General features: G+C 42.9%; 1 protein-coding gene across 1 annotated transcript in view; it reads right to left on the bottom strand.

Annotated features, from left to right (window-relative positions):
• The window catches only part of Nhsl1 (NHS like 1), a 126110-nt gene that overhangs the window by 31599 nt on the left and 71510 nt on the right, over positions 1–23001 (bottom strand). The window contains exon 3 of the mRNA XM_033763158.1: positions 9025–9152. Within this exon, the coding sequence (XP_033619049.1) occupies positions 9025–9152 (128 nt within the window). The remainder of the gene's footprint in view (positions 1–9024; positions 9153–23001) is intronic.

The following is a 23001-nucleotide window of genomic DNA, read 5'->3' as shown; positions in this document are numbered from 1 at the left end:
CTTCTATAGTATTTTAAAGTTTGTTTTCATATACAGCTCACATTTTCCTCATTAAGTTTATCCCTATTTTGTCTGCTACAGAAATTTCAAAGAGCTTATATAGCTATTTTGACTTTGTAGTTATGAAAGTTATGCTTTCCTGTATGTTAATTTTTGTGCTTTATTACAGTATTGTATTTCATTATTTGTAATAGTTTCAAATTTTTATTTTCCTAGATTTGCCAAGTATACTAACTCACAATGCACAAAGAGTGGTGATATAACCCCAATCTTTCCCTTCTGATTCTATAGCTTTCTTAACTGTGCCAGCTAGTTCTCCCCACATGACGTGAAGTAGTAATGAAACTGACTGCCCTTTTTTAATATTTCATTCTAATGAGCACAGCTCATTGAAAATTATGTTGAATTTAGGGACCACGCAGATCAACTTTAAATAATGGGAGTATCCATTTGTCCCTACGCTACCCTTTTTTTTTCTTTTTTTTAAAATCAAGAGTGGCTATTAAATTGTACCAACTATCCTGTCAATATCTATGGCTTTTAACTATATAGTTAGTTGCTCTTCTCAGGTTTGTTACTATGATTAATATATGACGGCATTACTTAATACTGAACATCCTTGAATTCCATTAAAATAAACCCCAGTGATTTATGAATATCTGCCTTTTAATGAGCTACTGGATTGTTTCCTAATGTTTTGCTCATGACTTGTAGTGCCAATATTCAGGAATGAAACTGGTCAGTTAATTTTCTGCTTTGTTCAATCTTTGTGGGATTTTGGCCTCAGGGTTAAACTAATTCATCAAGAAGAACTGTACCCTCCCTCTGCCCATTGCTAGCAACAGCTTCAAATACTGGATTTACCTCTTATTTAAAATCTTTAGGACAGTTGCCCCACTCTCTCCTCACCAAACCCTCTGGCCTTGGTGGGTTTTTTGTTTTCTGCAAATCACTGAAACACTTGAAGGTATTCTTTTAGCGGTGCTTGGTCTGGTGTAATATTCCCTGTTCTACAGTTGGGTTTGATACATTCTCTAAGTTATAAAAATGAGGTTCAAAATTCTTCTATAGTTGCCTATTTAATAAAAGATGATCTATAGTGTTTATTCCTAATCACAAAATTCTCTGCTTAAAAAATGCATTGGTGGCTTTTTTATTAACTCTCAATGAATGAAACTCCTTGGCTTAGCGCCGCCCGGCTGGGATTCTCCCTGGCCTCTTCTACCAGTACTCCCGACATGACCGCTGGTGATCTCAGCACCCAGAGCTCCTTCACTTCTCTCTGCTCTGATCGCTCACATCCTCGCTTCCAAACTGCCTCCAACACCCACTCTCATGCACCAACAAACACCTTGACCTGAGCATTGCAGGAGCCTGAGCAAGGTGCTGAAGGTGGTTCGAAATGTGGCAATCCTACAGAATGTGCTGAAGGTGCGAGACCAAGAAACATACTGACAATGTGCCCGACATTTCTGACTTAAGCAACTGGTAGAATGGCATTGTAGTCTGCTAAGGTAGGGAAAAACTATGATCACTACATTTTTTATTTGTTTGTTTTTGGAAGAGGAATACAAAAATCACACATTTAGATATGTACAGATTTGAGATACCTGGAAGACATTTAAGTAGAGATGACTACTAAGCAGATAAATGCACGAGTCAGAACAAGAGATATAAACTTGGAAAATTTTAATGCATGGCATTTTAAACCATGGGACTCATTGAAATCACTCAAGGAATGAGTCTCTTACAAAGGGCAAAGGTGCAAGATTTGAGCCCCAGGGTTACGCCAGCCTCTAGATATCTGGAAGAAAAGGGGAAACTAACAAGTGATTGGGAAGTCATGGCTAGTTATGAGGAGGAAAATCAGGAGGGTCAAGTAATCCTCAGAAAAAAACATCAATAAATGATGTTAAATGCTGCTGAAAGGTAAAGTTCCGGATTTGGCAGCACAGAAGTGACGGGTAGACTTAACCAGAGTAGTTTCAGTAGTATGCTGGGGATGAAAATTTGGAAGGCTTTCAAAAGAGATTGTTAGGAAAAGCAAGGAGATGGCAGGTCTGGGCAGATTTTTGGAAGTTTTATTGCAAAGAGGAACTGAAAAATATAGTAGAAACTAGAGGGGGATGACAGGTCAAACGCAGTTTCCTCATGACGAAAGAAAACACAGGATGTTTCTGTTATGATAATTATGAGACAATGGAGAAGAATTTCATCAGTCTGAAGAGAAAGGAGTAAACTGTATGTATGAAGTTCTTTGGAGGCTGGCATTATCGGTTCTGCTGGAAAAATATGGTGCACCTACTCTACGCAGGACCCTGATTTGGGAGCAAAGGGCAGAAAGACTGAGAACCATTCACCACTGCAGACGGGAAGAACAGGTGCAAGCAGTATGATCAGTTTGGTTGTAAAAATATATGCCAGCTGATTGTCTCTATTTCCCAGGGCAGCAAATACGAACCGCTGTATCTGAGAATGAAGCAGAGAGAGCAGAGTTTGGGATCTGAGAAGGGGTGAACCGTGACATGGGAGAGTGGAGGGGTGAGCTAAGGAGTTAGCAGAGTAGGGCTGAGCTCTGCTCCCTGCCAGCGAGACCAGCGACCCTAACCCGGTGCTTTCCGGAAGACTCGCTCCACAATCCACACCGGGGGAATGGGATTTTCCCAGGGAAGAGGCAGGAGAGTAGGGCCAATGTGAGTGCAAAAAAGTGACTATGATGGTGGGTTGGTGACAGACTGTGGGAAGGAGAGTGAGGACCTGAAGAAAGGAGGTGCGGGGAGCAGGATTTCTCAGGGGATCAAACAATTTTTGCAATGAGATTCTAGGGGGATCAAGCTGGGAAAATACAGATGGAATTTCTTCTTTTTCTAACAACTTTAGCAAGTCCTGTAGGACACACTTCTGAAACAAGTGGGGGCTCTCTTGCAGTACCCTATTGTCTCTGCTTCAATCTTCAACTTCCTGTGCTCTAATCTTCATAAAGTAGCCACATAAATCACATTAAACAGCACATCAGATCGTGTCACTTTCCTGCTCAGCTCCTCCAGGGACCTCTATCCCACTCAGAATCAATAAATCCAAAGTCCTTGCCAGGCCAATTAGGACCCACACGATCTGGCCCTAGGTTACGTCTCCCAAGGTCATTTCCCTCCCTCCTCCTCGCTCGCTTCTGGTCTCCTCGGGCCTCAGGCTGTCCCCTCACAGAATCAGCACGTCGGTCACCAGGTCTTTGCATCCGCTCTCTTTTCTTCCTAGAAAGGACTTCTCGAGACACCAACATGTGATGTTCTTATACCTCGCCGAGCTCTGCTCCAACAGTATCCAAGGGACACAATCTAAAACGGCAGCCTGGACACTCAGGAGCCCTCGGGAATATTGTTTTATTCATGCTCCCAACACTTATCAGCACCTGGTACTGTATTTATTATACTGTACTTGTTCATTCACCACTGTGACCCCTTCAGTGGCAGGGACTTGGCCTCATTCCCTCGATGGGGTCTTAGGACCTAGAACAATCTTTGGCAATTTGGAGGTACCAAATAAATATTACTGAGTGAGTGAATGAACGACCTGTTCAAAAGGCCTGAGAGAACAATTTGACTCCACTACCCACTTTCTTTTCTTTTTTTTTTTTTTTTTTTTTCTCTCTCATTGAGTGTATCGGTACTTTTTAGGTATACAGTAGTTACATTCTTCGTTGGGATCTTGTACCTTTACATGATATATCTTGGTTATTTTTCCCCATTCCCCAGCCCTCCCTTCACCCCCTCCTCCCTTCCCTATTTACAAAAACTCTGTTTCCATTTTTTTCGTTTCCTCGTATTTTTTTCTTTTCCCTTCTTTCCTTTTCCCTACCCTTCCCTCTTCCCCTACTCCTTTAGCCCTTCACCCATTTCCTTAATGCCTTGCAGGGCCCGTGGTACAGCCACAGAGGCACAGAGAGGGCAGAGGAAGGGATACTGGAAGTCGGTCCCCCAGCTCCCAGAATGTCACTGTCACCATCAGCACCCTTTTCTTGCCACTCACATCACCACTCTTTGAGCCCAGGTCCTCAGTTATCTCTTCCCTCTTGCCACCTCGCACATCAGAAGAATTCTCTTTCCCACAGTAGTGAACGCCAAAACCACTGCAGCAAGTTATATATGAAACTTCATGCTTGGTTCTCTCTCATGAACATTGTAAGTTCCTTAAGCACAAAAATCTTATTGTTTAGAGGTACAAGATCCCAACAATGAGTGTAACTGTACTGTATCCCTAAAATGTACCAATAAACTCAATTAAAGCTGGGGGAAAAAAATCTTATTGTTCTTCTGCATTTTGCAGTATCTGACAACAGACTGCACTGAGCTGCTGCTCCCTCTTCCAGGAGGTCCTCCTGCGAGCATTCAGCACAGTGCAGCTCACTCTCCACGCCAAGCACCTTTCGCTGAGGAAAGCCTAATCACTTAATTTCAAATTGCAGCCTCCACTCCTTCTGATTTATCTCCCTACATCGCACATGGCACCTTCCAGCATAGCAAAGCCACTTCGATAGACTCAGTGCCTGTCCGTGCCGTTGAAGCATCAGAGGGCAGGACTGTCTCCCTTTCACTGTTGTATTCCCAACACCTACCGGGGTCCTGGCACACAGTGCTCAACCCGTTCTTGTTTTACAAGCGAATTCTAGTTCTGCATTCCCGGGAACGCTTTCAGAGACTGAGGTGAGATGAGGACTGGGTCTGGGTCCCAAATAACCACTGACGGCTGCGCAGCTGGGAGGGAGGAGCGCATCACACGATCGGCAAGAGGGGCTACGGGCCGGAAGTGTGGGTTCAGAGTTCTGACCAGGGCAGATTCGGACCGGAAGTATGAACAGGTGACCACTGAATGGATGAGCAGCCGAGCAGCGGAGCAGCCAGGCGTGACGTGGAGACACAAGACCTAGACTCTCACTCTGAACTTAAGACACTGGAGAGAGACCTGCAGGAAGTGACGGGGAAGCCCAAGGACTTCCATGTTGAATTCCCGTGCCAATTCAGTGCCTTTGTTACTCAAAGCAGCACTTGGCTTCATTAACTCTGAATGGCTAGGAAGAAAAACGCATATTAACAAAAAGATGGACACTGAGCTACAATAGCATCAAACTGGATGTGTAATACTGGGAAGGCAAGTGGGTCTTCAGATGCAATATTTCAAGGAATCAAGAAACTGCAAAAGTTAATAGGACATTGGGTGATGGAACCCAACAGTGAAAGAAGGAAAGAAGGGAGGGCAGTTCAATCTGATGCCGTAATTCATTAGTCGATATTTAATAATAATGATCTAATATTATACATCAACAACATTAAGTTGATATTTATTCTATTCTGAAGCAAATTTCTCCACAGCAACTGCCTTGAGATGACATTTAGACTTAATAATTGAAAATGTGATTGTACTTCGCTTTGGTTGTTTATATTTAAGGAAAGAAAAAAAATAAAAGTTCCCTTCCACAGCACTACCAATGTCTGCCAATGATTTCAAAATGCTTTCCACCAAGCACAAGTGTTAAGGTGAATTTTGAAAGTAGAGCCACAGCACTGGACAGCAAAGGAAGCTAAGGTCAGAACTCAGCGGGGGACTTTGGGGAGCCCTGCCTTGGGGAAGGCTGGAGAACGGACTCTGGGCCTGAGCCTGTGCTCGGGGTGCCTGCGGCGAAGCCAGGTGATGGGTGCATGTGCTCCCATCAGCACAGGAAGCTGTGTTCCCGCTCTCTGGTTCCCAGACTGGTGTTGCCAAAGTCCCAAACCAGTGCTTATCATGGAGATGCAGGCTCATCGGGACAGCCGGGCCCATCCTAGCACATAACAGATGACACATACAGTGCCTTCACATCTGATCGCTATCTACTCACTGCCTGTGAATGAGACAGAAGGCTTGGCTTTTCGGGGGTGATGATTGGTCCCCACTCGGTCCACGTATGGGAGGAGGGCTGCCTGAAGGAGGGGTCCGTGGCAGTGCCACACAGGAGTAGAAGGAGCCCACAGGTAGCACTACGGTAAGAATCATTTGCAGACTATTATGGTTTATATCTCAGTGTCCCTCCAAAGCCTCAGGGGCTCACAGGTGGAGCTTTGGGGAGGTGACTGAATTACAGAGGTGTGATACCCAGCAGCGGGTTAGCCCAGTGATGAGATTGTACCTGACTGTGGTGCTCCCTCCTCCTCCCTTGATCACTCTCTTGCCGAGAGCTGCTTTTCTCTGCCAGGCCCCTCTGTCATACCTCCATGCTTCCAAGCCAGGGGCCTATGGACAGAAACCTCTGCAAACTGTGAGCCAGAATGAACTTCTCCCTCTTTCACTTTGCTGGTGTCAGGGACTGTGTCTCAGCAATGACACAGTAACTAAGATAGAGACTTTCCATTTGCTGGTGTCAGGGACTGTGTCTCAGCAATGACACAGTAACTAAGATAGAGACTTTCCATTTGCTGGTGTCAGGGACTGTGTCTCAGCAATGACACAGTAACTAAGATAGAGACTTTCCATTTGCTGGTGTCAGGGACTGTGTCTCAGCAATGATACAGTAACTAAGATAGAGACTTTCCATTTTTCAGAAGATCTTATCGTAGTACCATGATAATGCCAATTTGCCACCATGGGAATCTACGCTCTTAGACACTCACAACTTGTGCGATGATGCTGCACCCAATTGCTAGGTATCCCACAAATAATTCTTCTACATCTGAGAGGCAGCAATGGGCCAATTAACAGAAATAACTACAAAATTTATCTTCTGGTTTTCAATCTCCTTACTCATGCTAACAAGAGAAAAAGAGTTTCTGAAATTATAGATCAGATCAATTTTGAGACGGCTGTTTTCATATACTTTAGTAATAGGACTAATAGGTGAAAATATCTTTTAAAAAATTGGAAAAACATTCAATGATTAAAATCTGGGTGGGGAAGGAGGGAATGGGGAGTGGTTGGCCAAAGGGTACAAAGTTTCATGCAGCCAGAAGAAATAAATTGTTGAGATCTGCACAGCAGTGACTATAGTCAATAAAAATATACTGTATATTTCTCTTCTTTTCTTTTTTCAGTCCTAGGGATGAAATCCAGGCCTTGCACATGCTAGGCAAGCACTACAACTGAGCCTGTATTATATATTTCAAAATAACTAAAAAATAAATTTCAAATGATTTATGATAAAAAAATGATATATAACGGAGATAGATACATTAATTCACTTGATTTAATCATTTATATTATACATATATCAAAACATCACATTGTACTATATAAATGTACACAATTATGATTTTTTAAATTAAGAATATTAATTTTAAAAGATTAATCTAGAAGAACAACTTAGGTCCAATATTCATTTGAAGACCAAGGATCTAAGTAAAAACTTCCTACTTTTTGATCAAGTATTATTTTACTTTGTTCTCTTAAGTTGTTTATTTAACAAAAAGAAAAAATTTTGAAATAGTGCTTTCTAGTTAGCAGTGTTTTTATGTATTGACTTAATGCCACTAAAAGTCTTTAGATTAATTAAAAATGATTTCTAAAGTAAATCCTAGGTTATCAAATTTTAAGTAATTCCATTGTCAGTCCACACTGCCCGATAAAAATAAAACTATATAAATAAAAATCTGTATATATTTTTATTCTTTCATGTGCATTTAGCACTGAGAAAAAATAAACTTAATAGTTTATGCATGGCATGAAGGATAGTATGAGTCAAAGAACTCAAGGGCAGTGCAACACACTAAGGGAACGGGCCAGTGCAATAACATTAAGTAAAAGCACCACTTACAAATGATCTGAACCAGAAACACTGCTTGTGAAACAGGGGTCTACAGGGGTCTCTAGAGAGTGCTGGGGTTGGGATGTGGTTCCCTCTCCTAGGGTCCCTGGGTTGGAGGCTTATTGGAGGTGGGATCTTCAATAAGTGGGGCGTGGCGGGAGGCGGGGCGCGGCGGAGGTCAGTAGGGCCACAGAGTACTAGTTTTTGAAAGAAACTAAGGTATGCCTTGAGGGATCCCGGTTAGTTCTCAGGATAGCCTTGTACCTGGCCCCACAGGGCCTCTCCCTTGCTTCCTTTTCTGAGATGAGACCACTCACCCACACACTCGCTGTCACCGCATCCACCCCGGGTGATGCAGTCCAGAGACCCCGCCAGAGGTGAGCCGATGCTGCACTATGCCCTGAACCCACACACTGCAAGCTAAGCAAGTGTTTTTCTTCTTACGTCATCTGCCTCACATATTTCATTATTACCCATGAAAGCAAATTAGCAGGGTTCTTTGGAACATGGCTGGATTCTTGCTCATGTGACAGAAGAGACAACAGAGACCTTCATTTCTCCTAACCAAAAGAGAACACTGAAATGTGTAAATGCTGAATAAATAGTTTCTCTGGTGTGAATAAACTATAACGGTGCATAAGATCCTAATGAGATAATGGACAATGTGAAATGGGAAGAAAAGGACTAAAGGTGTAGAGAAAGTGGGAAGGGTAGGGGAAAGGTAATAAGGGAAAAGAAAAAATATGAGAAAATGAAAAGTGGAAATAAAGTGTTTGTAAATGGGGAGGGGAGGAGGGGGTGAAGGGAGGGCAGGGACAAGGGGAAAAAATGAGAACCAAGACCTGTCATGTAAAGGTACAGGATCCCAATGATGGATGTAACTGTAGTGTATCCCTAAAATGTACCAATACACTCAATGAGGAAAAAAATAGAGAGAACACTGAAAATGCACAAATACACTGAGTTTATATCAATTCAAGGAATTTCTTAGATTCTGACCTTACTTCCTTTTGTATTAGAATAATTTTATATTTACAGGAAGGTTGCAACGATAATATCGGGTTCCTTGTGTTCCTCCCTTCACCGCCTTTCTCCTTACATTAATATCTCATGTAATCATGGTTCTTTATGTCAAAATCAAGAAATCCACTTGTGACTAAAATACAGACTTCGTTCTGCTCTCGCCAGTTTCCCATGCTCGTCCGTTCTTGTTCTGGGGTCCTGTCCAGAACCCCCTGCTGAACTCGCGGCCTCACCTTCTGATCAGAGTCTGCATCCTCATCGTGATACTCAGCGCAGAGCGGGCCGGGGTAGGCCGTGAAGGTGGGTCCCTGAGAGTAGTACTGCGAGCTCCGGTAGCCGTCCCGCCTCAGCTTGTCACACTCTGCAGGGGACACAGGAGGTAGGAGATTAGAAGCCCTGCTGGTGTGCGCTCCTTTATCTTTTCCAGTAACATCTTCCTAAGATTGCAGAATAATAACAAAGTAATGGTAAAACGACTAAGAGTGATTGAAGTACCAGGGCACCCTGTTAACATACTTTAATGCATTACTGTAGCACTCACCACAAACCCATGAGGTAGATGCTGTCCTGAACTCTACTTACAGGAAATTGAAGGTTAAGGCAATTAAATTATTTGCTCTGCAATGTTATACAAGTAAATAGGTGTTTTTAATCCAGGGCTTTACCTACTGTACTAGAATTTTTGACACAAATAACTGATTATGTTATTCTACATTTCCACATTTAAAAAAATGGTTCATTCTGGCAGCTTCACCAAAACGAACAAACAAAACCCCAAGCAATTCCCACATTATGCGTATCATCAGGTGGAAGTGACACTGATTATAATGCTCTTGTTTTATTTACTAATTCATTTTTCTCCTTTCTCTGTGTGTGTGCTGCTAGAACCCAGGGCCCTCGGAGCATGCTAAGCAGGTGCTCTACCACTGGGCACCTGCAGACCTCTAATTTCAATACCTCGGCACCTAACCGCTCTGCAGAATTACCAGGAAATTGGCTGCCTGCCTGAGAAGTCCTCAGAGGAAGGCCTGCTTCTCAAATGGGAGGCAGTGAGGGCCGGGCACAGGCCGTGGGGCCCAGGGAGGCCACTGCGGGGAGATAACAGCACAGCGAGTGGGTAGGAAAAATTCTAATGGCTTCCGAAGCACCAGGAGCTTTCTTATTACCTGGCACATTAAAGGAACATCGTCTGGAGAGAGGATTTGCCACGAGGCTCCCTTAAATACTCAGCTTTCTAACTGAGGACAAAATGTGTTTGATTTAGGAAGTCTTCTCTTCACACAGCTTTACAAATCTATGTGCCTAAAGGCACAGAGCTAAAGTAGGGCATCTTCAGAGCTCCTGTTCTACAGGACCTAAGAGGCTTCCTCAAACAGGAGATAAGCAGCCCTTTCCGCGGAGAGAAAAATACAGACTAGTTTTTTTAAACCAGGGAATAAAGTCTTTATTCTCTTTTGCTACCTCACAGTGGGAGTGGACAGAGAAAGTTTCTAATTCAGTCCTGCAGGTCAGGTTTTTTAAAATCCCATGAAAATAGGCAAGTGGTTCCAGGAAAATGTCAAGCTAACTGAAAAATACACATGTAATCATAGAAAGGTTAAATAGCTCTACTTCTGTTACTTATGGGTTAAATAACTAGTGGTCTGGGCTGGCAACTACTTGTAATACTGACTCTACTGGAATAAAAAAAATGTTTTTTTCTGACACTTCTAGAACACAACATATTTTAGTGCATATTTATTCATACTAATCTAACCCTATATAAATGAGATGAAATACTTTCACATTTCCTCTGCTTATCGGTTTTTCTAACACAAATACAGAATCTATACTCTCACTCTATCAAAATAATATTACAAAAAATATGATTACTAATTTTCAAGTGGCACTCCCTACAGAGTTTTGAGATTCTATTAATATTTGACTTGAGTTCCTTTACCTACCCTAAAGCTAGGATAAAAATAACACTCAAGTTCAATAGATTTACATACCACACTTTGAGAGCAGGTGAGAATTAGTTCATCAACTGAGGCTGCTAAATTAACTTCCCTGTGGACCTAGAAGTGAGTTATTCCTGCTAGCTCTGTGAAATTGAAGTCTCCTAGAGACTAAGGGTCAGCCTCACAAAATAACCAATACAAACTGCTGTTGCTTGTGACTACTTCACTACTTAATTCAGGGTTTTCAAATACTTGACAAATACAACGAAATATCATTTAAATAGGAGCTAAGGCCTTTATAAACTAAGTTCATCTCTTTTTTTGCCTAATGAACCCTATTAAGAAGTCTGAAATTATAAAACTTAATACTATTCAAATGTCACTTTTAAATTTTTATTTTATGTATTAGACACCACATTGACATTGTGTTTGAAACAGAGGTTTCCTGCCCCAGGAAATAAGGAGAGACAGCTGGGTCAGGCATTTCTAAGTGTCATTTAATCATGACGTTCTTGGCAATAACATTAAAACAGCCAGAATGAATCAATGCATATAAATGTTTAAGACAAAAATACTGCAAAATTATTTTCCATACATTAAATGCATAAAGACTGGCCATTTTTAGTACTGTGCTGCCAGTGTGTGTCACCTTTTCATGCCCAGTTTAAATGGCAATGCTGTGTTTTTCTATCACAAAAATATTTAAGTAGCAGTATAATAAAATAGTGCAACAAATGAAATATAGCGCTGGGTCTAAAATTAAACTAGCTAGTATAAATTTATAGCTGATGGCCACTTTCTTTTACTCTTACCAAACTTCTGAAATCTAGTAAACTCACCAAGTTCCACTGTCACTTAGTCTAACTTGAGGAGAAATCTAGGAAAATCTCTTCCTCAAGTTGAAACACACCTCAGTTTCTAAAACCATGGCTTCACTCATTAAAAGTTGAGTTTATTGTCTTTAGACTTTATAAGAGCAAGCCAAAGACTCTTCAGACACTACTTACAGAGTAACTTCAAGGCAGAGATAGTTTAAAGCCAGGATACACCAGCGATTTCAATGTAATAAATATCTACATTTAACACATATTCTTCTTATGTTAGAAATTTACGTGAAGTGTTGTTGTTTTTTGTTTGTTTTTGTTTTTGTTTTGTTTTGTTTTTTGAGACAGGGTCTCACTGTGTAGTTGAGACTGACCTGGAACTCACTATGTAGCTCAGGCTGGTCTTGAACTCACAGTGATCCTCCTGCCTCAGCCTCCCAAGTGCTGGGATTACAGGAGTGCGCCACCACGCCTGGCTATGAGGAACTTAAAAAATTTTTTTTTTTTTTTTTGGTACTGGGGATTGAACTCGGGTCCTTGTGCTAGCAAGGCAGGTACCGGAACCACTGAGCTAAATCCCGGGCACTGAGTAAAGTGTTATTGTTCTTGCAGTACTACTTGGATTTGTTGAGGTCTCTGGTTTTCAAACCATAAAATTTCCCATCCTTCTTTTTATGAACAGAAAAAAAAAAAATCTACAGCACAAGGACAATGGATAACCATTTCTTGATAAGTCAAAATTTTAACTATAGAGGAAAAAAGTAAAGTCATGGAACTAGATGGTCATCCAGCCATCTCACGAATTTAACTGGAAATACTCAGGGTCTACTGCAAGAAGTGCTAAAGGAGCAATTTTCAAAATAATTCTATGGGAAACCCTTACTGAATTTCCCTTTTCTTTGTTATTGTCCCTAAATTTACTTCCTTGGTTACAGTCAGCTAGAATATGCAGCAGTTACAGATAATTTCAAAGTCTCTTAGCATTTCTCCCCTGCAGAAAGGAACACAGAGCTAGCAGGGGCTTCGCTCACGGTGGTCACCTAGAGCTGGGACAGATGGAAGTTCCGCCTCGGCTGGCAGCTCTGACCCCACACGGCCACGCAGTGAGACACGGTCCCGCTCACACTGCTCTTGGGACTTGCTGAGCATGTGCATAAAGGACTGTCATACTTAAGGGGATCTCAGACTAAGGGAAGGGTCTTCTTTCTTTCTCAAAGGGAAAGCAAATCTGTAGGTGCAGCTGCCACACAGCTCACAGGGGCGGGATGGGGCAGAGTGAATGCTCAGGTTGCTCAAGGCCCAAGGTTCACTCCCCAGAGCAAGTGAACATGCACGCGCGCACACACACACACACACACACACACGTGCACGCACTCCTGGCCATAATGGAACATCAGCACACTCACCATGGGAAAGAGAGCCCTTTGATTGATTATTCTGGAAATTATTTCATTTTATACATCTGTAAATTGATATTCACAATACACATTAGCATGTGATTTACACGGCCACTACTGCTTTCCAAATCCTCTCACGGACAATGACGCCAGCCGCTCCTGGCCTGTGTGGCAGTTGCCACACTTACGGAAACACAACTAAACACGCTGCCTCAAGATGACTTTTGTAAACCACCCTTCCTTTTGACCTCGAATCTTCTTCCAAACTCTTCCCTCCTCACTCCAACATTCCAGGCTACCCTGAAGTCTTCGGTATCACAGTGTTGGCGCTGTAGCCTGAGGGGCTGATTTCCTGTGTCATCTGCTTACACCACACCGAGTCACCGTGTCCCTCCTGTATTCGTTTATAGCCGCCTTCCCTCCCCGTGGGCTCCGAAGGAAGGAGCCGTGTCTCATTGCCTCCTTAGATTCTCCACTGCACCGAGCACAGTACAGAGAAGTGCAACTGATGTTTTCAATCAAAGAACAGCAGAGCAAAGGAGCCAGGAAGTACGACAGTCACTACTGACAAAGACGCAAAGCCAGAGTTCTAAGAAACTATTAGGCCCCAACACAGTTCTTCCTCCTCTGCAGCCTTGGTGGTAGGAGTTGAGAGCCAGGCATTCTCGGCACACACTTATCTCTTTATTCACTCAATCATCTACCACCAGCCCAGAACTACTGCAGGCAGAGGGGATCCCACAGCAAACAGAACAAAAGTTAGACGCCTGTCCACAAAGTGCGTGTGTTCTAATGAGGGCGCAGACAACAAAAGAGGAAAGAGCAGAGCCTGGTAAAAGGTCCTAAGTGGCAAGAGGAAAGTAACGGAGGGACAGAGATAGGACGTGGAGAGGGTGGCGGTGTGCAGCATTGGGGCCTCACAGTGGAGTGACATCCGAGTAAAGATGGTTCCAGCTCCCCGAGAGAGAGCCGGGTGAGTCTGCTTCAGGCTGAGTGAAGAGGGAGCAGCAAGAGCCAAATCAGGCAGGAAAAGTGGGGGCAGCTGTGCAAGGCCTTGTGGGTTACTACGAGAACACGGGCTTTTGACACCAAGTGGAAGGGTAGCCCCTGGTGACTCCGAGCTGAGAAGTGACACAACTGCGCCGACCTTTGTCACCTTATTCCTGCTACCTCCTACCTCAAGACGCCAGGGTGCAGCTCAAAACCACTCATATACACAGATTCCAAATAAAGCACAGTAAGGGCATGTACAAACGCAAGTGCCTAGTGATGCTAATAAAAACATATATGGCTGTTTTTGTACTACTGGTTTGTATAACTCATCATAGATAATTTCCATATGTATAATGTCACGAGAGAAAGTATACTATGCAGTGAAACTTTCCTGAGCTCATTGTAAAGATATTGAAACATAATCTGAGGGGGGAGAAGCTCTTAAATAGATGGTTATTAAGTCTGACTTGCTTACGTAAGTGGGACAAGAAGGAGAAGAGACAGAAATTTAATTCACAGTGAGAATAAAGGGATTGTTTTCTCTTCTCCAAGGAAATGACATAGGAAGACAAGTGGATGCTGTTGAAAGATAGAAAAAATAAGAGAAGTTAGCTGACTTGTTAGAGTGTGTGAGAAAGAAGAAATAATAGCAAAAGAAGAATTTAAAACAAAAACTGCTATGTTAATCTAGACAAACCAGGTGAGTAGGCTAGTTTGTCATTCTTAAGGCTGTTAGTATAGAATTCATGCATGAGCATGAATTCTTGGAAACTTTGGAAACATTCAGATCAAAAGCACAGTTTTGGTATTTCACAACTGCACAGTGTTCTAGACGTGTATTTTAAAATCTGGATGAGGTTTATTCTTAATAGTATAAAACCTTTCATAACCTTCCCACTATAATTCAAGATCATTATGCATTGGAAGGACTCCAGTTCCAATGTTAATTATAAAAATAATGGTCATAATGTGCTGCTTCACTGAGAATGTTCTACCATGAGCCAGGCTCTACAAAATCTTTTTTTTTCCAGAACACTGACTTTAAAAGTCAATGCTACTGATACTTTTCTAAATGGAAAGCCCTTTGCCATCATTATTTGATTTGTGCTTAAAGTAACTGTGGGGCAATTGAAAGAAAGCAGTTATTTTATCTGTCTTATGGATTACGAATCCCAGGTGTAAAATTTCTACTAGAAGTTTCCAGGTTCCTAAACCTCTATCCCAGTTAATTGCCTCTGGATGATGACCACCAGGGTAAAAGGCTGATTCCAGTGTGTATCGTCATCTCTGTCCAGATAGACTGGGGATGCATCAGACTACAGCATTTATGTTTAGAAGAAAATCAGTTACAGGGCAACAGCTGCAGCATGTATTACATAGCTAAAGAATCTAATGTGAGCTTTTAAGTTAGAAAAACTGGCTGTACCCCCATCATTTATTTTACATCAAGGGAGTCAAACAGTTGTGTTAAATCTCAAAGACACTATAAATTGAGCATAGATCTTTTCCTTGATAATTTGACAGCAAATTTAAAAGATTTCAAATAAATATGCTCTTCTGGTTTATTATTAGACTACATATTCTATCTCTCTCCCTGTTTTTAGAGTGAGTTTTATGCAACTAAACAGGAATACTTACAATGGTAGAAGAGCACGGGATTATATATCAGGTATTAAACTAAATCTACCATGCAGTACATTCATATTTGGGCCCAGCTCTTCACACCAGTCACCATTTCAGTAACACCTGGCATCCAAAGGAACACAAAACATAAAATGACAAAGTAAAAACATACAGCTTTAAAGATTAAGCCTCCGCCTTCCTAAAAGTTCTGAAAGTAAATATCCTATCTCTTCATGGTGGATACAAAGACACGATGGCTCAGGCTAGAGTAGAATGTGTTAAACTTCAGCTGTAGAAAGAGGGCCAAGCCAAAATACACGAACCATGGCCCAGGACCAGGAACGGGGGCTCCTGAAGGGACTGAATCGTGCTTTGCCTGAAGAAGGGGCATGAAACGTACCCGCTTTCATCTATCAGAAAGCGGGGAAAAGGAAGTGCTAACCGGAGAACACAGAAGGAATGGACAGGGTCATGGAAATCTTGAGATTGCATCTCAAGTCCCCTTCTGCCAACAACAGGAGGGATTTTTTTTTTTTTTTTTTGGAGGGGGTCGGCAACAGGCAAGAGGTCTCACTCCAAAACTGAAGAGTTTTACTCAAATCCTAGCTTGTCACAAGCAAGCAGGGCTGGTGGGTTTGGTTCCAACCTTCAGGTTAGCTGCCTGATTGAAGAGGTTCACATGACAAACTAGACAGCAGTGGTTCTCCAAATCACTCCAGAATCTCATGAAGCCTTGGTAAGAACAGTACTGGGCTCAGTCCCATGTCTAGTTCAGAAGAACTAATGTGGGGCCTGAGAACACGCAGATTCTCACTGGCCTTGGTAGTGCACACCCATAACCCCAGCTACTCTGGAGGCTGAGGCAGGAGGACTATAAATTCATACACACTATAGCAATTAGGCAAGCAAGACTCTGTCTTCTCGATTCAAAATTTACAAAGGATGGGGATATAGCTCAGCCACTCGGGCTGAATCCCCACTACTGGGGGCCATTATCGCATGTTCAGTAATACCTGGGAATGCCCAGTGAGAACCTGAATTTCTTACAGGCTCACAGGTGAGCCACATTACGACAACATTGATAAAGAGTAGGGCAAACACCTATGTGAGTAAAAGCGGTTGGCATGATACTCATTTGGCTGGAGGTACCAGGCATGCACCTGAGAAGGGCAACAGAGCTTTGATAATTTGAGACTTCTTACATATTTCATATGAAATAATAAAAGTCCTAAGGGGACAAAAAAGAGGGCTATTCTGCTTCTTCCATTAGGTCCTTAATGATTGCCACTTGCCAAGACAAACAGAGGAGACTGTTGCATCTGATATCTTTTAGTGCCTAACCTCTTTTGTTTCAGGAAAGGTTTTGACTTTGCTTCCCTAGAGGTGCCTTCCATGCCACGATTTCCTGAACATGTCAAGAGTCCCTTAACTTGTGTAGAAGGCTCCTGCTTTTATTTGAGCATGTCCTGTCAGCATCAGCGACAACCACAGGCACACTTCCCGATTCAGCCACCACCATCTCTGACCTGAGTAAGCTCAGTCCCATCTCCTACTTCCACAGTGTTGTTCCCTTCCTGTGAACTTTCACCCAGGGCTAGATTGGTCTTTTTAACAATGATGAGTCAGGTTATGTGACTCCTGAGTTCCAGTTCTCCAGTGGCCTGAAAGAAAAAGCCAAAGTCCTTCTACTGGTTAATGAACACAGCGTGATCTGACGCAGTGTGGACGGCTGGCAGTTGCTCAGGGAGCCCATCGAATGCATGAATAATCGAGCCCCTGTACTTGTTGGGCCATGTATCTCAAAGGCTACTGTGAGGATCATGACCCATCATTTGCCCAGTGCGCTGTATTCGGGCCATACTCTCCACCCCTAGGGAGCCCCGTGACCTCCTGTCTGGCTGGTGGTCTGTATCGTCAGTGTTACATCATACTCTGTGGTTATGGGCCAGGACCAGCTTCAATGCAGAATGCAATGCTCTCCCATTAAAGGGCCCCCCTAAAAAAACTCTCCTATATTCAAGAAATAAGAGGATGGAGGAACAGAACAGTAGGTGGGAAAGGAGGAGACACTGAAGCTGGTGCTCAGGGCTCAATCCAGGTAGCTATCCCAAGAAATTTGGTCTCCCTAGAAACTTGGGGAAACTCATCAAATCTATAATGAAAAAGCTAACTGCAGTGTGGGCAACTCCAAGAGGAGTTCTGATCAAGCAGAACAGAGGCCACGGGAGAGGAGCAGGCAAGAACTGGAGAGGAGTACAGAAGGAGGGAGGAAACTGAGGCAGAACATTGCCTTGGAGATGGCCGGGCTTCTCTGCTGAGTGGGAGAGAAAAATAATGCTCAGACCCCTAAAAGTTACCTTAATACAATGGCAATGACTTCTCATTTCAATCTACAGTTTTGTATGCGGAGAAATAAAGGATAAGGAAAGTGGAGAGTCACAGAAAGAAAACACACTACTGACTGTGGTCATCCACACCGTCAGGCTGGAAATGAACTTGCTGACATGTATTAGCACATATTGGAAAGCATCTTTTTCTGTGTCCCAGAACTAGTATTTCCCTCAGTGACAGCAAACATCACTTATGCAAAAGAGCTTACCTCGCCTGGGATTTAGCTCAGTGGTGCCACTGCCTGCCTCGCAAAAGGGCAAGGTCCTGAGTTCGATCCCCAGTACCACACACATACAAAAAAAATAATAAAATAAAATAGCAAAACATCTTCTGCAAAAGGCCACTTTGATTAATATCTCCCTCTACGGTTGATTCCTATAGAAATGGAATAAAAGCTTAAAAAAAGCACACACACACTTAGTAATTAAATACTTAAACCATTGGATAAACCATTAGCTTCGTTTTTCATGACAGGCCATGGGAAAAATTACTATTAAACTGTCATTTGTCCTTGCAGTAAATCCATTTTTAACATTTCTTCTCCTCACATACCCAAATTCCTCGAGGAGCCTTGAGGAATTGAGTCTGATTTAAAAGAAGGCAGAAGTTCTCCGGGGCCTGTGCTTCATGTGAGCATGCGCAAGCTAGCTCTGGGCACCCAGAGCCCAGCCAGCGGATCTCCTTTCCTCATCAGAGTGAAGCAGTCCCATTGCTGGCAGCTGAGAAGCATCACCAAGGTGACTCAATATCAAATGGCCTGCAGAGATTCTGCGCCAGCAGCACCAGAGGCCGGGGCTGTGTGGGTTAAGGTAACATCCCTTAACCTCGGGACCCTCACTGTAGGGTTTTTATGCTGCACTGAGTGAAATACAGAGGCCGCTCAAGTTACTTTATCAGGAGTTAAAAGAGAATTGCTGAGACAGTGGACTGGCTATGGACACAAAAACAAAACAGAAAGCCTTTGTTGAAACAACCCACAGTGCTTTGTTCAGACCTGGATCATTTGAATGACTATCTTTGCTAGTCTATCTTTTGTATGTTGGTTACCATTACAATAAAAAAAGACCAAAAAAATCCCTTTACCTATTTGAAAAAGCAATGATTGTTTAGTTTTTCCTTTGCCTTGCACCCTAGACTTCCCTCTCACAGGTTAACTGAAAAGAAACTACTGAAAAAAACTTCCTCCAGGGCTAACATACTCTAAGGAGTTTCTATAAGCCATCAAATCCAACAGTTCAGTAGCCGCTTTCTGTTTATGATTTCCATTCTGTTAATCTCCTGTTTTGGTCTTTGCTCTTTTGTTTCCCAACAAGGGATTTAAGCCCTTCTTTCACCAGGTTGGGCAACATTCCCCAAGGACAAAAATTCTGAGTCTAAGGAATACTAAATATAAAAAATAAGTTTTTGCCGGGTGTGGTGGTGCACGCCTGTAGTCCCAGCACTCAGGAGGCTGAGGCAGGAGGATTGCTATAAGTTCAAGACCAGCCTGGGCTACATAGTGAGTTCCAGGTCAGTCTCAACTACATAGTGAGACCCTATCTCAAAAAAAAAAAAAAAAAAAAAAAAAGTCTTCCAGGGTTGCAGATTTAGCTCAGTGGTGCCACACCTGCCTTGCAAGCACAAGGTCCTGAGTTTGATCCCCATCACCACAAAAAAAAGTTTTCCAAAGGCGCCAAACACTTTCACTGGAAGAAAGACAACCTCTTTAATAAATGGTGCTAGAAAAACTGGTTTTCTACGTGCCAAAGATTAAAACTAGACATATATTTTTCACCATGCACTAAATTCAAATAAAAATGGATAAAGTATTTAAATATTAAAACAGAAATACTAAATCTGCTAGAGTACATTGGTGTAGGCAAAGACTATGAACCAAACCCCAATCACACACAAAATACCACAAAGAATCAACAATTGGGATCTCATCTCTAAAAACTTTTGCACAGCAAAAGAAACCACCAACAGAGTAAAGAGACAACCCACAGTTGTCAACTCACAGTAAAGACAGAGTAAAGGGAAAACCCACCAACAGAGTAGAGACAACCCACAGTTTTGCCAGCTGTTCCTCAAAAGAACTATTATTAAGCATATATAAAGAACTAAAAAAATCAGACCTCCCAAATTTAAAGACCCAATCCAAAAATGGGCATCTGAAATGGACAGATGCTTCTAAGACGAAGTAGAAACGACAAATATATGAAAAAATGTTCATCACTGGTCATTTGAGAGACACAAGTTAAAACAACGCTGAGATTCTATCTCACTCCAGAAAAGAATGGCTGCTATCAAGAAATCAACCAATAACAAATGCTAGCAGGGTTGTGGGGAGAAAGGAACCCTTCTCCACTGTTGTTGGAGTGTAGAATGGTACAACCGCTGTGGAAATAAGTGTGGAGATTCCTCAGAAAACTAAAACCAGGGTTGGGAATGTAGCTCAGTGATGCCTTGCCTGCCTGGCAAGCGCGAAGTCCTGAGTTCAATTCCCAGTACCAAAAGCAAAAAAACTAAAACTAGAGGTTCCAGTCTACCCAGCTATTCCCCTTCTTGGTGTCTTCCTAAAAGAATCAGGAGCCTTTTACCACAGTGATATATGCATGTCCATGTTTATAGCGGCCCAGTTTGTAACAGCTAAATCTTGGAAACAGCTCAAATGCCCATCAACTGATGAATGGATAAAGATGTGATTTTTTTAGACAATGGAGTACCACTGTGCCACAAAGAATGACAAAGCTTGAGACATTTCTAGCTAATGAATGCACTTTGAGACTATACTCTTAAGTGAGATAAATCAGACACATATAGTAAATACCACATTGTTTCTCCAGTGTGAGAAACTAAAAGTGGAAATACGAACCAAAATGTATTAATAGATATTGAAAAATGGGAAGAAAATGTTCAAATGAGAGGGGGAACAAGGGAGGGGAAAAGGGGAGAAGTGGCAAGGGAAAAAAAAAGAAGGAAGAAATGGAAACAAAGCTTTTGTAAATAAGGGAAAAGGGGTCAAGGGGGGGATGGGAAAAGAAGCAAGATACATCATGCACACGTACAAATTCCCTACGATGAGTGTTATCGTTATGCATATCTAAAATGTACCAATGAAAATAATGAAAAATAAGTTCTAAAAAAATAAGTCTTCATTATATTATCACTTGCCTTTGAGAAGTCAGTCAGTTAAATTCACAAGCATTGTCAGGCATGGTGGTGCACACCTGTAATCCCAGTACTCAGGAGGCTGAAGCAGGAGGCTGAAGGCCAGCCTACACTGCATAGCGAAACCCTGTCTCAAACAAACAAACCCAAAATATATAAAAAAAAATTCATAAGCACCAAGCCTGCACCAAGTAATGTCATCCTTTTCACCAAAGAACAAACAACAATGCAAGAGCGACCACATTCCCACCACGCAGTGAGCAGCCTCAACATGATTTGGTTTCGTCTCAAAACACACTTCTCCAACTCCCTAAAGAAAGCTGAGGTCAGAACTCTGAGCCTCTACCTTGCTCGAATTCACCACCTTTAGCTGCTCTCTCAAAGCTGACCAGGGCCTCCCAGGGATGAGTTCAACAGCTACTTTTTCGTCTGCTCCCATCCATAAGTCCAGTATGATCACCTCATCCTGCTTGACTTTCTTTCCCCAACTGCTCTTTTACTGACTTCTTCCCAGCCCTTGCACATAAAGGCTGCCGGCCCCAGCCCAGAGTTCCCCGCAGCCTCTGCCTTTTTGTCCCCACTCTGGTCCTTCCCATGGTCTCAGCGGTCCTTAGCAGGGACTCAGGTGTTTCTGCTGAGTTCTAGGTGACTTTTCCACATGCCCGCTGGGCCTGCACAGACACAGCAGCCCCTACACTCCTACATGCTGGGCTGTGTGCTGGAATGCGCAGAAGGGAGGAACCAAATGGTCCTGCTCCCATGGGTCTTGCTGGGGGAGGGGGAAAAATAAATGTGAACACAGTCACAGCACAGCACTAGCTGCTTCTGTGGAGGGGTGTGAGGTCCCACTGTGGGATGTGGGCATGCGTGGAAAAGAGGAGTCCAGGGGGGCCGTGGGGGAACCGGGGCCTCCACAGGGTGATTCTCAAGGAGGCACTGGCTAGGTGTGAGGCCATAGTTCAGAAGGGAGAAGGGACAAACTGGAGCATGCAGTGGAGAAAAAAGAGGGACAAATCAAGCTAGCATTCCAAGGGAAGGACTTTATCCTTGCATGCAAAAGCCTGAGGCGAAGAAAGAGCTTGGGTGAGAGTTAGAGATGGTGAGAAAGAGAGGTTCCACAGATAGGGCTGGACCAGCGGGGCTCAGTTCCCGAAGGCTCTCAGATGCTAGAGAGATGAGTTTCCATGCTGCCTGTGAGCAGGAGCTGAAAAAGAAATTCTAAGGCGAGTCATGGTTAAATTTATGCTTTAAAGACAACACCCAGGGATGGGGTGAGGCTCGATTATATCACCAGCATCAACCCTGCACCCACGTTACTCAGGCAGAGGCTTATCTCTCCGGCTGGCTGTAAGCTGCTGGCGGAAAGCCCCCAAGTCTTCATGTTCAACTGCATTACAATCTCCTGCCCAATGACTCACTTGCCACACGCACGCAGAATTTCTACATCAACACACCTTGATGTTAGACAACCCAGTTTGTCTGGACTTACACTCAGCAGTCGGTTCTATCTCAGTTAAGTACTGAGAAGCCAACCAGTATTTTAGGGTTTAGAAGGGAGTGAGAGATCATAAACTTTTCCAGAGAAGAAAGCCAAGGGCAAAATGAAGATGTGATCCCCAGTGTCCCACAAATGCCTACCGACAACAGTGGGATCAATTCCCAGTTTCCTGTCTCACCTTCCGGAACAGTGAATGACAACAGAACAAGACAGCAACGACGCTGTGCTTAAGCAAAATGAGATGACTTGATTTCCCAGCTCCATTCAGAGGCTTCTTCAGAACAGCATTCCATTCCTCCAACCTCCACAAGTCCACGCCGATTTTTGTTTAAGTTAGTAAATGACATAAAACAATATACAAATGAATATAAGTAGTTTAATGGTTTTGGCCTAT

Source organism: Fukomys damarensis, unplaced genomic scaffold (genome assembly GCF_012274545.1).
Source record: "Fukomys damarensis isolate Sample0158 unplaced genomic scaffold, DMR_v1.0_HiC HiC_scaffold_14, whole genome shotgun sequence".
NCBI lineage: Eukaryota > Metazoa > Chordata > Mammalia > Rodentia > Bathyergidae > Fukomys > Fukomys damarensis.
This window is presented reverse-complemented; position numbering and strand designations above follow the sequence as displayed.